General features: G+C 37.7%; 1 protein-coding gene and 1 long non-coding RNA gene across 3 annotated transcripts; one reads left to right on the plus strand and one right to left on the minus strand.

Moving 5' to 3' along the window:
- Positions 1-2,369: 2,369 nt before the first annotated feature.
- Positions 2,370-6,439, minus strand: LOC116186966. Of its 2 annotated transcripts, none has more exons than XR_004151953.1 (2): positions 6,185-6,439; positions 2,370-4,836 (listed from the first exon to the last, which is right to left on the minus strand). It is a non-coding gene; the product is annotated as an uncharacterized LOC116186966 (long non-coding RNA). The 2 variants fall into 2 exon arrangements; XR_004151952.1 differs by having other exon boundaries at positions 6,181-6,439.
- Positions 6,440-7,157: 718 nt separating this feature from the next.
- On the plus strand, positions 7,158-10,061 carry LOC116187513 (BTB/POZ domain-containing protein At3g19850). Its single transcript, XM_031516256.1, has 3 exons — positions 7,158-7,636; positions 7,761-8,978; positions 9,265-10,061. The coding sequence occupies exons 1-3, from the start codon at positions 7,574-7,576 to the stop codon at positions 9,742-9,744; spliced, it is 1,761 nt and encodes a 586-aa protein (XP_031372116.1). The 5' UTR covers positions 7,158-7,573; the 3' UTR covers positions 9,745-10,061.
- The last annotated feature ends 7,033 nt before the right edge of the window (positions 10,062-17,094 follow it).

Genomic DNA, 17,094 nt, shown 5'->3' on the forward strand with positions numbered 1-17,094 from the left:
TATAGCAGGATGCAAAAAAAAGTCTCATGGTAGAACATTTTGTTTCTCATGACATATAGGTCATTCAAATTTAAAAATTATATTTTAAATTCACAAATGACAAGTTCATCAAGTCCCATTCAATGCTAATAAAAATTTTTGGGTTGATGATGTATCCCATGGAGACATCGCCACGTGTCATATTCAAACCGGAATCTATCAACAATTAAAGCCCGACCAGTTGATCAGTTAGTCGGCTTTACAACCTGACCTTTTTAATTTTAAATCGATCAGTTTAATACTTGGTTCAGTTACAACTAAATCGTTTGATATAATCAATCTAGTTAACTCGATCACTCGAGTTAAACATTAATACAATTTACTTAAACAATGATGGCGACCAAAGGCAGTTGGTCGTCGTCAGAGAATATAACGGCGGCTCTAGGTTTTTATTCGAGAGAAACAGTAAATAATTCTGTGAATCAAATGAAGAAATATTGTGGTCCTATGCGTAATTTCATCTACGATTTCGCGAAGCTATTGACAGCCATATGATCCGACCTGGTAACGACAACTAGATGCAAGTCTCTTCAAGCCGAAGAATCTAACGACGGCCATTGGCGTTGTCTTTATCGTGCATGATTGGATAGGTTTCATCTGACCGACATAGCATAGTGGGCCACCGCCATTGATGTAGGATGCCGGTGGTTGGATAGGTTTCAATTGGACGAACAAAACATGGTGGCCATTCCCGTCGATTGAGGCTGCGGGGGAACGCCTGTATTTTTTTTTTCAGTCGTTAGCAGAAATATGTAAATTATGGACAATCAAAGAGCAAAGTCCTTACAAGTAATATAATTTTAAAAACTATTTAAGAGGCAATAACAGATGTAGATATTGGTTTCTAGATGAATCTAATATATTGACTAAAAAATAACATAAAACAAAATAAAAAAATTGGTTTGATCAAATGACAACCGTAAATTCATAAATATAAACAAATTCATAATTAAAACTAAATATTTTTTTTTTGTGAATCGAGAAATTTTTTCATTTTTCAAGATTTTTTAATATTTATTTGTGATTCTTAATATAAAAATTAAATTGTCATAATTTTGTTAATAACAAAACAAAAAAATCTTAAGAATTTAGAGACTGAGGTTATCATAATTCATGGCGCAATCACTATTATCAAAACCAGTCCGGACTGATCGGTTCGACTGGTCATATCGGGAACCTACACTATGATTGGTCTGGTTTTGCTTGTGGACCCAAAATGCATGAACAAGCGCATGAACCCAAAGAGCAGAGCAATTTTTCAAGGAAATCCATTTGAATCGGCCACTTCTATGGGTTCTCATTTTTTTTAATTAGCAAAATAACAATGCTTGGAGAAGGAGTTGATCCTTAAACTTCCATGCTACTTTGGTGAAGCCTCTAACCCACTAATCTACTAAGCTATCAACTTCTAGCTAGTTGTAAACTTTTTTCACGGGAAAATGACACTATTAATTCTATAACTTTACCATTTTTTGACATTGAGTCCTAAAAGTTTTATTTCGAAAAATCAAGTCCTAAAAGTCTTCGAAAAACGTCAGCAGTGGTCCGAAAAGTTTTGAAAAAGTGACAGGAGTGGTCCTATCCATCAACTACCGTTACCGTCCCGCATATGTGGAGTTAACGCCGTTCGTTTCGGTGACGTGGCCGTTAGTATGCTGACATGGCACCTTGGACGGACCGGAAAACCCGAAAGCCTGATTTTTAACCCAGCTTCGTCATGGCCGTCCACGACCATCGATGTCTCATTCTTCACCCGACTCCCTCCCCATCATCGATGTCCTGCAAAATCTCTCTTATGCTCACCCATCATCGATGTCCATCTCTAATGTTCCTGCCCTTCAAGATCTCTCGCTCTCAGATATCCAACAATCACAGAGTTCCATGAAACAACATCCCGCTCAGGCATTGCATCGAACATCTTTCGGGCATAATCCACAAACGCCCCATGTGATGAATACATGTGATGAATACATTGAGATCATGTTGTTATTGACAAATATATCTTTTTCAGAACCATGTTTAGATGCAAAAGCTCGAATCATGATGTTATAAGCACTCAGGTTCAGGTTTTTGATGGAGTTGAACACATTAGCGGCATAAGTCAGAGACTACGAGCTCTGGTGAACACAAACGAAGATGAGCCGATTAACAAGGACGGATTCCGTGATGCTGAGGGACTTTACGAGTTGGATGTGGATCTGTCTGAGTTCTCTCACGTTGTTACAGTCATTGATGAGCCGCAGAACCTGACGATTGACAGAAATGGAGTGCTCTGCAATTTTGTAGCATGGAGAACACCACAGACAGTTAAGTTAATTGGCCAACATTACTTTGTTAAGACGATCCACAAAATTTTTCAGTTAACAAGTAATGAAGAGAACTTCAATGCCTGTGAAGACGATCCACAACCACAAACATCCCAGCTAGATCATTGACTTACTAGATTTGTTAGAGAGAATGCTATTGGTTAGTTTTGCATTCAACTAATCAAAATCTCAGTAATGAGAAAATGAACACATTCTGGGCCAAAATTTTTGCTAATAATAATCTATACAATCTCCCAGCAAAAGACAGAAAACAAGATTTGGTCCGAATATAAGAGGAAGCAGATGAGACATCCTTCAATTCTATTTCTGAGAATTTGATGTTTCTGGCGAGCAGCCCCATGTTCACACCGGTGGAAAGCGGTTCGCTTGCTTTGGCTTCCAAGGATGAGATGAACTTCAGATTGATAAAGCCCTTCTCGTCCACGCCGGAGAAATCGCTCTCCCTGTGAGAGAATATGCGGCGGATCGGCTTGTTATTGTAGCCAGCGTCTTCGGGGAAGCGAATTTCGGAGAAGAATCCTCTACGTTTTCGGAGAAGAATCCCGCTGTCGCGAAACAATTCCAAAACGTTTTGGAAGTCGAAGAAGAAGAGGAAGAAAACAGATAAGTCGAACAGAAGAGGAGAAGCAGTAGCAGAAGAAGAAGAGGAAGAAGACAGACATGTCGAGGTGTAATCCGATTTTATTGGTGGGTCGGGTATTACTGGCCCTGTTTGGGTCGAGTCGGGTTGAAATCCGGCAGATTTCATATCTGGTCCAACAACAACGTGCCACATCGTCGTATTAACGGCCACGTGGACGAATTTGACGCCGTTACGTCCACGTGGCGTCACGGTAACGGTCAGTCACATTTAGGACCAATGCTAACACTTTTTCAAACCTTTTAGGACTTGGTTATCCGAAGTGAAACTTTTAGGATTCAATGTCAAAAAATAGCAAACCTTTAGGACCATTAGTGTTATTTTCCCCTTTTCTCACCATTTCCTAGTCATTTATGCCGGTAACCTTTCCAATGTATATTCATAACCATATCTTAATTGTTTTTCTTAATAATATTGTAATTATTGCATATTATCAAATTATAATTATTCTGACCCATCGAAACTCCGATTGAACCCATAAACCCATGCCTCAAGCAGTTCGACATCCGGTCTGATTCTAATAACACTAGGTGCAATACTTTTTTTTTATATATTTTTGTGCATATGATTAAAATAAATAATCTACCTAGGTAATAAAGGAACGCAAAATATAATTGCGACGGTTGAATCGTACAGAAAATAGTATCATTAAATATATGATATTGTATTTGCAATGAAAGAAAAAACTTTACAATAAACTTTGAAGAACAAAATGCAATGATGAGAACTTCAGAAGAACTAACTCGATTTCTATGGGATTATTATTGTAAAAAATTATCACAAAACAATTTTATATTTTTGAAAATTTTAAATACGAACTACATACAGAGGATGAGAGATTCTGTGCTAGGATAAGGTGTTGGGAATAAGAAGAGTATATAAATGATGGTGCAGAAAAGATTTTTCGTGCTTTCAACATTTAGTTGATTAAATTTGGCAAAACATTTCATATATCGGGAAAGTCTTTTAAGCTATTGATTTAGTTTTTTTAAATAGTATCTAATTATATTCTAAAATACAAATAATATAGACGAATATGTCAAAAAAATTTGACTCGACCACATGAAAAATATGTGTTAAATAATTAAAATAATAGAGAGAACCTTAAACCGTTATAGCAATAATCTTATATTTTGATTTAATTATTTAAGTAAATAAACCAGAACAGTAATTTCTATGGTACTTCATTAGCCATTCATAAATATCAAAATTTCTATTCTCATTTAAAAATTTAAGGAAAAATACGTAACAAAATCTATACAATGCACGGGCAAGATAACTAAATAAAGTAAAATTAACTTGCGACAACAATAAATGTGTTTCTACTAATGCAATAGAAAAAATAAAAAGGTAAATACAGTTTTCAAAAATTTAAGAATAATATAATTTAAAAATAATTAATTATTTTTGCTGGATACCATTAGAGCTATTCATCATTAAAGTTTAACCAAAATAACATATAATGTAAAAAAATTAAAATATATATATGAATAGAGCCGTATTAAACACTTTATACTTTTTAGATTCATATTCGCACTTTCTACATAAATTTGATGATCATGTTAAAATATTTAGTGAATTAATAATATATAAAACTGATTATGTTTTAGCCTAATTAATGGATAAATACAATACTAATCATAAATGAAATAAATACCTGCAATGCAGGCATACTTAGACTAGTGATAATAATCAGAGTAAATATGGACCTGAGACTGGAGGCTAGAGGAAAGGGCACAAAATTAATTCGCAAATGCTGATAATGGAAAATAGGAATGGCAGCAAGCAACTGCTAGAGATTGGAACCTCTCTCTCCGTCTGTCTGGTCACCTTGACATGCAAGAGTTTGTCACCACCAAGAGACAAAAATCTATCAGCATAATAATTATTTCTTCACTCTTCTTTTTCGCTATAAAAAAAAGTCTATGCACGTAGTATAAGCAAATTAGAGAATTCGATAAAGAGATATGGGTAGATCCAAATTTAAGAGTGCGTTTGGATTGAGAGTTGAGTTGAGTTGAGTTGAGTTTTGGTTTTAATTGGTTTGTAATGATTGTATCGTTGAATTATAAGAAAAAGTGTGAAAAAGTAATAAATAATTGAGAGAAAATAATGATTAAGTAATGATTGTGTCGTTGAATTGTGAAAAAGTAATAAATAACTGAGAGAATTTAATATTAAAAATTGAATTGAATGGTTAAATTTTTTTTTTAAAAGTAATGATTGTGATGTTGAATTGAAGATAAGTGGAGTTGAGTTGAGTTAAGTTGAACATTGTTTATAAAACAAACACATCCAATTTCTAGATCATTTGTATGAGTGTCATTACATTATATTTCTTTCTTATTTGGTCACTCTTTGTTGTACCATCATCATCATCATCATAGCGTTAATATATTATATCTATCTATATATGCGCATATATTGGGTTTGTTTTTCTACAATATATATATATATATTTATTTATTTATTTATTTATTTACCTAAAAATGTATGTATCATCATTCAAGTAAATTAATTGAATTTTTTCAAACAAATTAAAATAATTTAATTACACGGACTGAAAAGATACTTGAACCTACCGACAAAAATAATTTACTTACATTGTGCAAAACTTATTTGAAGTATAGGTAAATTATTGGGGACGTTTGGTTTTAGAGTTAAAGTAATTTTCATTTTGATTTTGATTTTGATTGTGCAAAAAGACAAATGAGATAGTATTATAAATTTGACTTGGAAAACGTGTATTTTTGTTGTGTAGTGGGTAGAGTTAAAATCAAAATCATGATTCTAAAATCTGATCATGAAATCAAACGGGCAGAGTTTTAAAAAATGAGTATCTGTCAATCACTCATTGGTCGGGAGGTGAATGTATGGTACTTTCTTCCTCTTTTTTCTTTTATGGGTATTTCAGTATCCATAATACCAAGGTTGTCAGGATAGAATAGGTAGGAGGTCGTGGGATAATGAAGGGTAGGATCGGATGGGTGAATCGTAAGATCTTATTTGTAATTATATATATATATAACATGCTTTCCTATTCATTAGGACTCACAAATCACAATTCTTAGCTAGCATAAAATTCAGCAAACCCGAACGCAGCAGAGAGCTCGAAGCATAAACCCAAACACTCAGCGAAGGCAAGACCAGAGAGCTCGAAGCCTCAAACCTCACCTACCAATAGTAGACCAGAGAGCTCGAAGACCAGCAGCTCGGTGAAAGGCAGGATGGAATATGGACAGCAGCTTCGCGACCAGCAGCTCCGAGACCAGCAGCTCCGCGACCAGCAGCTCTGTGAAATCCTCAAACCTCAGCTCAGCTCCGCAACGCCCCCTATACTCGAAGGACGACGATATGAGCGGGGGACGAAGGCAATTTCAACCGGAGAAGAAGGGCAAGCCGGCAAGGAGTCCAATTGGAAGCCGGCTGGAGTTTTCTTTCATCGACAGGAGTCATTCAGTCGAAGACTAAAAAAGAAATAGGGGAAAAAATTTTCAATTGGGCTGCTCTATGGGCCGAAAAGTTGGGCTGGGCTTGGGCCAATTTTGTGGACTGAAGCTGAAGGTAGGATCGGTAGGATCCCACCAATCCTATGATTCCACGACTTGACTTGCGATCCAAGCACGATTCTGCAATTTTGATCCCCGAGGTGAAATCGAGATTGCTAGCCACCATAAGGATCGTAGAATCGTGTGATTCTACTGCTTCAATCGGGATTCTGACAACCATAATTAATACAGTTCGAGTCAGGTCGGTCACTAAGAGATAAGGCTCTCCCAATTAACAATTTTTTATATTAACAAGATTCTAAGTCCAAGAGGTTATTTAAGGGAAATAAGTGTTATGGTACTTTTATTTAAGATAAACGTATTGTAGGATTTTGCGCATATATATCGTTGGAGGAGCATGAATAATTGCTCATATTCAATACAAGGAAAAAAGCCCACTTGCTATCAAAAGAAGGCGCTCACTAGAAGTCATAGGTTCAATACGAAGGATTTTGCGCATACATATATTATTGGAGGAGCATGAATATGTGCTCATATTCAGTACAGGAAAAAATGACACTTGCTATCAAAAGAGGGTGCTCGCCTCTTGACGTGGAAATCACAAGTTCGATATCCAGTGAAACTATATGTGTTTCTTTATTAATTATTTAATATCCCTTTTTCATTATTCTAAGACCTCTAACCAAGAAAAAACCCACTGGCTCAACTGAGCAGTACTAGAAAACGACTTACTGTTCATATGCGGTTTCTCTCTGTCTCTCTCTCTCTCTCTCCCATGCTCTCTTTCTGCTCCGCTGCCTCACCTTCCTATCCTTCCTCCAGTTAGTTCACGCCCGCGGGCCCCACGGTCCCACGTCACCTCTGCTCTCCTCTCACCCAGGCCCCCATCCAATCCAAAGATAGATAGAGAGAGCTCTCTCCGCAGCTTCGGCATTTCTTCGCTGTCTTGTGTGTGATAAATCCATTCATTCGGGCTTGGTTAGTTAGTTATAGCCATAGCTAGCTTATTGGGTTGGGAGTTGGGGTTACTTTCAATGCAGAGCCAGAGGATTTTGTAAATGGCGCAGCACTGTGATCTTCAAATCCACATTAACAGTCAGCGAACATTCTTTGTGAATGCGGTTGGTCAGCCTTCCTTCTCTGTTTTTTTTTTTTTTGGGAACTCCTTCCACTTTTAATTCTAAATTGAGGTGAGATGCATGATGTTCCATCCCTCCCTCCCTCCCCGCACCTGTGGTTCTGCAGAAAACAATATCAGCCTACTCGGGAAGGCTGAAGAAGATAATAAAACAAGACGAGAGAGGGACCCGGACCAAGAATTCGGTTATAGAGGTCAACAACTTCCCTGGAGGCCCAGATGGATTTGAATTGGTCTTGAGATTCTGCTACAACAAAGGCCATATACCGATCACCGCCTTAAATGTGTCCCTCCTCCACTGCTGTGCGGTTTTCCTGGGCATGATGGACAAGGTGTCGACCCGCAACCTCTGTCAACAGACAGAGACGTTTCTCGAGGGGATCTTGGAGTGGCCGTGGAAGGATATTGTGGTGACCCTCAAGAGCTGCGAAACTTTCCTTACCTATGCGGACACAACTGGGCTCCTCACAAAGCTCATATGCGCTCTCCTGGCCAAGATCGCAGCTCATGATGATCAGAATAATTCCGACATCAATCTTCAGATTGCTTCCTCTTCTTCATCCTCATCTTCTCCAGAAACCATCAGATTCTCGTCCTCCTCCGCCAGGACCACTCCCGAACTAATGAAGCAAGTAGTCGCCAAGTCCTCCAAGTCCTGGTGGTTCTACGATTTAACACTTCTATCACCATCGATCATAGAAAAGATTGTGAAGGGCTTGGGGACCTTTGGGTTGGAGAACAACAGCATAGTCCTCACGAGATTCCTCCTGCATTACCTGAACACTGCGTGTCAAACTCCTCAGAGCAACAGACTTGATCTGCAGTATCCTCCCAGCCCCGGCCCCGGCCCCTCAAAGGTGGAATATGGGGGGATTGCAGACACAGCAGTCTATGGAGTCATTGAGGCGTGCAAGTCCTCAATGTCGGCGTTTTCATGCAGAGGGCTGTTCCGGGTATTGAGGATTGTGTCCACCTTTGGACCCAGCAAAGAATGCAGGTTGGGATTGGAGACGCTGATTGGGAGAATGCTTGATCAAGCAACCGTAGATGACCTCCTGGTCTCTGGGCTTTTCAGAGGCCAGCAGGGAGTTTACGATGTGAATCTGGTGGTGAGATTGATCCGGGTGTTTGTGAATGGGGACGGATCATCAACTCCACATGATAAGATGAAGAAGGTGGGCAGGTTGGTGGACAAGTACCTCCGGGAGATAGCGCCTGATCAGAACCTTAAAATGTCGAGGTTCCTCGGAGTTGCGGGAAGCTTGCCGGACTCTGCTAGAGACAGCTTTGATGGGGTCTACAGAGCAATTGACATATTCCTCAAGGTGAATTATAATTCAATTACTTCTCATATTGGTCTATGAATTAATATTGATGGGATTCGCCAGAATACGTAACTGAATGGGAAAAATTTGGTGGCAGCAAACCAATTACTTTAATTTCCCATTGATTCATGGATTCTTATTTTGCTGCTTACATGCTAGCTAGTTAACAAAAATGTTTTAAGTGTATTTTATTAAAAGAGAGTACAGTACAGTGGCGCATGCCCTTGACTGTTGACTTAATAATAATTAATTAAATTCAATGAATGAATGATTAATGAATCTGCAGTCGCATCCATCTCTATCGTTTGAGGAGAGGTCGAGGCTGTGCAGATGTCTCAACTATGAGAAGCTGAGCCTGGAAGCATGTAAGGACCTCACTAAGAATCCTAAGATCCCTCCAAGAATCGCAGTGCAAGCACTCATGTGTCAGCATCAGGAGCAGCAGCAGCAGAACTCGACCGAAGATAGCTGCTGCCCCATGGCAAAAGAAAGCCCTGTTCAGACTCCGAATTCAAGCACAATGAGCAAGTACACGCAGTTGATGGTGTACAACGGTGGTGGGAATTACGTTATAGACGCGGAGAGCATGATACCGGCCAAGGAGGAGGAGGAGGAGGACATGAAGGTGAACCTGCAGGAGATGCAGTGGAGGGTGGTGGAGTTGGAGAAGGTGTGCAAGCAGATGAAGGGCCAGATGTCTAAGATGGTCCGCCACCCTTCCTCCTCTGCCTCTACTCCCACCAGGGCCCTGCCTAGGCTCTGTTAATAACCCTATACTTGCACATATATCTATATCTATATATGATAAAATACATTGCATGGCCATCGGCTTCTTTGTGATTTGCCATTGCATGGGTTTTCCTTTTCCTTACGTTTTAGGGGGAATGCCAGCAATGCAATTTCTATTCTCGTGTCATTTTGGCGTTGTCTAGCATCTAGGCCCAAGTCGCAATTTTGAGGAATTCCCCTTCGTTTTCTTTCTTTCTTTTTTCTTTTTTTTTTGTCTTTTAGTCAAACTTGATTCGCTTAGGTGCCTCCTTATTGCCCAAAAAAAAAAAGTTGATTGCTATTCCCAAAAACATTTTATCAAGTAATGTCTCATTAATTATTTCCGTTCCAGCATAGCTACAGTCGAAATGAACATAAAATACTCACCGAAAAAAGTAATGAACATAAAATAATGACGTCGAAGTAAGGGCATAATTGGCCGTCACTTGCCGCGGGCTTTGTCTTAACTTAATTTAAAACTGGAATCAATTTAGAATGTCACTAGGCAGTTTTCACACTAAGATCGGCATAGCTCAAGAAAACAAAACCAAATCCAATTGTCTAAATCTTTCTACTATTTTCCATTGGTTATATATATAGCCCTATAGCTACAGCTACAACTACTTAGGATTATAACATTTCGTCAAAAGGTACACGCTCGACTTTAATTAATCAAATCAATCCTCCCGATGAACATATGACACAGGTATAAGTGTCACGTGAACCTTATTAAATTAAGCCAACCATCATAATAAAGATTCGCCCACCAAAATACAACCAGACACTGTATATATGTACGCATACACACACACACACATTTATATATGAAGGTTTCGACCACGACACTTGTCAGATGAGGTTGTCTTTACTTCTGCAAGTTTGCGATTTTTATTCTTTTTTCTTTTTTTTTTTCCTTTGAAAAGAATCATTTCGCCTCAGTATTATCAGAACCGGACCGGACAGCGAACCGGTCGAGACATGGATTCACGGGTTTATGGGTTCACCCGGGAGTTCGATGGGTCGGACCGCTTATTTGATTATAAAATAAATAAATATTTATTATTATAAGAAGATAATATCAAATAGTAATACAATAAAATAAAAGAGTAATAAAATTTCAGATGCTCTAGCAGTGGAAGTAGCTCCAGATTTGGCAAAACAACGAGCTTGAAAGCAACTCCAAATTTGGAATCAGTTCCAGATTTGGCAAAAAGCCACAAAACAACGACCTCTGCAATTCTATATGGACACCTTAGCAACCAACAATGATGGAGGTTCATGAAAGTTGCAAAATTTGGTTGACAAACATGAGTTATAAGACCACAGCAACCTCAGCACACAAGTGTCTAACCTTCACAGTTCATTCATACAACTCACACGTAAATCAAAGTTCAACATCACAAGAGATAAATCACAATTGCTTCATCCAACGAGGACTCACTAATTAGTTAATAGCATCAGCAATTCCATGCACTCCAAAATCACCTTTAGCACTCACGATGCAATCGGATTCAAACTACAACACTCATGATGCTTAAAAGTCATGTTCTGGTTTCAAATGATTAATGATTAAAACACTTTGACCTTCTCTTATGCAGGATTTTTGGTACAATTAGTATCACCATTACATTTATTTGGGGGCAAGTAATGCCTTGGTTATCTCAGTTGTACGATCAATGCAATTACATCTGCACAAATAATTGCTTTTAACACATAGAAAATGTTATTAAATTTGCTTGAAGTCCTATTGATATACCTTTTCTAGCAAATGGAAGTATGTGTAACTGTAGTAGAGATCATAGCCTGGCAATTTAGGGATCCCAAATGATTGGCTGAAGGAGATTGTGCTCTCAGCTCCTCCCTAAACTAAATAAGAATAAAACAAACAAATTTCCCATTGCTGACTTAGTTCAGAATGAACCATTCTCTGTTCATATTTGTAGTCTACAAATTTTTCAATCAATGGATATCATATTAACTAATTCGGGAAAAATCGAATATTCTAGTTTGTCTGAGAGTTTATGGGGCCAAAACAAATATGAGGAACTTCAATAGTATGGCAAAGCGCATTTCAAAATGTTAATGGTGAGTGCTTAAGAGAATGTAATTGGTCTTGTAACTTTTTGTTGAGAATGGATTGTTTCTGCTATAAAGTATCTGTAGTTGGTATTTAAGCTAGTTCTTATGGAGCTCGTTGACTTCAGCAAAAATAACCAACCACTCCCTTAACATTCAGCAACAACAAGTCGCCGTAATTTCAATTTTCATTTTCAACAAAATCAACCAATCAACGCCTCAATTTGTCACCGCAACCGCAAGCAAAGGAGAAGAGGAAGAGGAAGCTCGAACCGTGCCTTGCCTGTAGACTCTGGATTGTGCAATCACAGAAGTTGCCGCTCGAGGGTCTGGACGCTAGAGTCTGGAGAGTGGAGACTCTGGTCTGGACTCTGCAATCACAGAAGCTGCCACTCGAATGATGGAAGGAGAAGATTATGGACTTTGTCGCTCGAAGGAGAAGAGGAAGACTGGTTTGGACTCTGCCACTCGAAGGAGAAGACGAAACTTGCGACGATCGAGCCCGAAGCAGAAGACGAAACTGCCGCTCGACTGATCACTGATGAACTGAGTTGAGGTGATGAGCTAACGGCGAAGATGAAGAACAGAGGAAGAACGAAGAAGACGACTAAGGTTTTCGAATTTCCATCCAAGTCTGCGATTTTTGCCCGATTTCAGTTCGGGTCGAGTGGGTTTTGGTTCGCATTTCATTTAAATTTCTAAACCCATGCAACCGGCCGGTTTGAATAGTTCGATGGGTTTATCTAAAAACCGGCCGATTTCTGGATTTATCGGTTTTTTTGTGCATTTCGGGTTTTTTAGCTAACCGGACTGGACATAGGTCCGGTTTCCAGTCCGATCGATCAAACCGGCCGGTCCGATCCGGTTCTAATAACAATGTTTCGCCTACTAAACTATGGGCGTTAGGCATCTGTACGACCTAAACTATTTTTCTAGTAGTATATAGATATAGATATTTATAAATTAATTAATGTTCTTTATTATTGTAGATAATATTAGTTGTGACCCAATCGAGTCTGTATATCTTGTATATATAGTTAAGAAAGATATAATAATGGTGTCATGATACATGATGAGTTATACAAGGTAAGAGTATATCTCGAGATGTCAAAATAGATAAGGAACGTGCGTAGAAATCCATAATCCGGTGTTTTGCCAAATAATTTTTAAAAGGAGAGAAAATTTGTAAAATTGGAAAAGGAAGTCTATTGATTGTAAAAACAGCTGCAAGTGAGGCATCAACCCAAAACCGTTGTGGTTGATGATTTTGGATGATAAATGTTTGGACCATATCAAGAATATGATGATACTTCCTCTCCGGTACACCATTTTGTTGCGGAGTGTGTGGACATGACATGCGAAAAGTAATTCTCGACTTATTGAATAAATCTCGAAATTTAGAATTGTTAAATTCTAAACTACCATCACATTGGAAGATTTTAATTTTCCTATTAAGTAAAATTTTCACTTTTGATTTAAAAATTTAGAAAAGATTAAAAACGTCCGATTTGAGTTTTAATGGAAATAACCGTGTGAATCGGGAAAAATCATCAATAAATATAACATAATATTTGAATACCAAATAAGATGCAATTGGAGAATGCCAAACATCCGCATGAATTAACTCCAAAAGAAATTGTGCAACATGGTCTGCGGGATAAAAAGATAACCGGGAGGATTTACCCAAATTACAGCAATCATAGAAATCTTTATTGAAAGAAATCATAGGAATTAGCTTTCTAGACCTGAGGACTTCCAAGACCAACTTGTTTGTGTGCCCGAGACGCTGGTGCCAAATCACTAAGGGTTGGGTGGTGACATAGAAAGACCGCGACCATGATAGAGGAATGGGATATAGAGTCCCCTTAGAGGGGCACCTGAGGAGAGTCCTCCCCGAGAGGTTGTCCTTTAATAAGAAACCAGAGTCAATGAGTATCACTTGGCAATTGTTTTCTTAACATAATCGATGAATGGAGACAAGATTATAATCAAGGCTAGGAATATAAAGCATATTTTGTAAACATAGAGGTCTTAAAGGTATGGGAATGATCACAGAACCTACTTTTATGTATAGGCAAAATAGATCCATTGGCAATAACAATAGATAAGGAACTAGAATATGGGTTGAGATTGTCAAAGTATACCTTCGTTATGGACCATTTGGGAGGAAGCACCGAAGTCCAACTAAGAATCCGGTGATGTTGCATCATTCAAACTCATGGCAGCAAGAGACTTTGGATAGACATGGGATTGATGTTGGGTGTAATAATCGAAGCATTGAAGAGCAGTATGTCCAGCAATATTGCATAATTGACAAGCCACAGCTGCAGGAGCATGTCCTAGTATTCCATCATTGACCAAAGGAAAGTTACCCAAAGACCTTACTAGGTACGGGAATTGGTTCGGTTGTCCACGGCCATAAGCAATTGCTGCAAGACCTCCACGACCATTGCTATTGTAGCCACAACCAGCACTTCCATGGCCATAGGAATGCCCAGGAAAACTCTGCCGTGAGAAGTATCCACGACCAGAACCATTCCCATGGAATCGACCACCACCTCTAACACCCCCTCGATTGGATTTTCCGCCATGGTTTCCACTGTGTTGCTATCCGCAACCACCACCATGTCCTCCGGGTTGTGTGGATATCTGAAGAGCCATGTTAGCTGCTAGAGAAGGAGCATGATAGAATTTCTAAACTCTGTTTTCATTGAACAACAGCTTGTTGCGAAAACATCAAAAGATATGGGGCTGGGGTCATTAGCATTGTAGGTGATAAAAGACTCGTATTCTCGAGGAAGGCCAGCAATGGCAAAAGTAATAAGATCTTCATCATCAATGGGCTTGCCAATCTCCTTTAGTTGATCGGCGAGCAGTTTGCAGTTGTGCAGGCACTTCTCAACTCCTTGATCTTCCAGCTTCCTGTGAGGGAGTTCGACCTTGATATCCCGATACATGACCCGGGATCGCTCGACGAGACGGTTATGGAGACCGTCCCAGACTTGCCGTGCCATGCCCTGGTCATGGACTTCTTCCAACAGCGGTTCGGAGGGCGTGGAGAACAACCAAGATCATATGTTTTGGTCCATCCTACACCATGTTGCATGCATCGAGTCTGTCGAGTCTAGACATGGTTGACTGCCATCAACAAATTCCAAAAGATCACGAGATTTCAGGAAGGTGGAGAAGAGTGTTTTCCAAACGAGATAATTCGAGTTGTTGAGTTGAATGTGGACGAGGTTGGTGATGTTAGGTGTGGTGATAGAACTAGAAATCAGACTAGACAGGGACGGCAGAGCAGTGGAATGTGGAGCGGGAGAAAGAGCAGTGGCTCGTGAGACATGATTTAGCGGGAGTGAGAGGGGAGAGGCTACAGAGGACCTGGCAAAAGGGTGGGGGCAGCTAGGGAAAAAAAAAACAAGAAGAACCTTAGGCGTTGATGCCATGTAGATAATATTGGTCGTAACCCAATTGAGTTTGTATATCTTGTATATATAGTTAAGAAAGATCCAACAACGGTGTCTTGATACATGATGAGCTATACAAGGTAAGGGTATATCTCGAGATATCGAAATATATTCTGATAATTATATTAATTAATATTAACATATTCAATGACTTCTTTTTAATAAGAAAGTATACACATTTTCCCTTTTTTTCTTGTGTGTATATAAATATATATATGATTTATTTGTTTCAAAAAATATAATATATTTAGTTTTCTGTAAGAAGAAATAAATTGATGTAAATAAAATAATATTTCCTTTATTGATATTTGATTATTTTTTCTTTATTCTAATTTTATATCATATTTACTTTGAAAATCAAATTTTTATTTAAAATTGACAGATATCGTGCAGTCCTTATATATGAAATCATTAATATCCTAATTGATATATAAAATTCTTATATAAGAACCTATAGTCAAATTTTTAATATCACAACTTTTTTATTTCATTCATATTTCAACACGGTAAATATTTTCTTCCTCTTCACTTATATATCTATGTTTATTTCCCCCCCTTTTTTTCCTTAGATTTTAGTTTGATCTATTGTTCATAATTGAGAGAGGTTCATAATTGAGAGAGATTGTAATATTTTGCTTATAAATGTTTATTCTATATGTTGTCGAATGTAGTTGATTATTTTGTTTGAATAATATATATTTAATGTGAATGGTTTATTGGAATATAACATGTACAAATATTTGATCATATTAGTTGCAACTAAATATTATTTAATTACTGCCCACACGTGCGCTAATCTTCAACTAATTATATATACGTTGATAAATATTGATTGATGCATGCTATTAATGATAATCACTTAATTTATTCATACAATAGTTCGCCTGTGGGTATATACCTAGTCTATATATAATATATAATACATGGACAATTGATATAATTTGCCCCTTAATTAATTGCTACTGAAGAGTGAAATATTGTCTCTCATTCTCAATAGGTCCGATATATATATATATATATATATATATATATATATATATATATATATTAAATGGTTCAATATTTTCTTAAATGAGTATTATAAAAATAGTAAGAATTAACCCCAGTTTTACATAACTTGAAAATTTAAAGTTAAATACAACAATAATTTGTTACCAAATGACCATTAGTTTCTAGTAAAAATATGTGGATACAAGTTAATCTTAATAGAAAATAATAAATTAAGTGATCTTTATTAGACAAGATGGAAATTTTACATTTTTATATGCATATGACGGTCATCATCTCCTTCTAATGAGCTTCTTATTTTATTTTTCATATTGTCGTATTGTAAATATAATTGGTTGTTAGAATAGAAAAATAATATGAAAGTTGAATCGAAAAAAATTCAAGATTCTAGTATATTTATAAACAGATAAATTTTTAATTTATTGGAATATTTACAAATGATATCTAATTTTATTAAGTAGCATGTAGGTAGTGTGATGTGAGTACATAGATATGTTGCCCCCGCTAACCAAAATTCCTGGCTCCGTCCCTGGAGCATAGCATAGTGGTAAGGTGCGTGTGTGCTATCCCGGAGGTGCACGATTGAATCTTTTCGAGCGCAAAGTGGAGATGTTTGAGGGCCCGCTCAGTTGTGCTAGTCATGGCCTCCTAAGAGTTGTCCCAATTATTTATATTTTTTAAGACTGAAAAAAAAAATTCAAATTTCGAGGGATTTCTGTCTATATTTTATATACAGAAAAATTTCGTCAATGTTCTGTCCCTATTAAAATGGAGACGGAATACCAACAGTTTTGATT

This window comes from Punica granatum, chromosome 8 (genome assembly GCF_007655135.1).
Source record: "Punica granatum isolate Tunisia-2019 chromosome 8, ASM765513v2, whole genome shotgun sequence".
NCBI lineage: Eukaryota > Viridiplantae > Streptophyta > Magnoliopsida > Myrtales > Lythraceae > Punica > Punica granatum.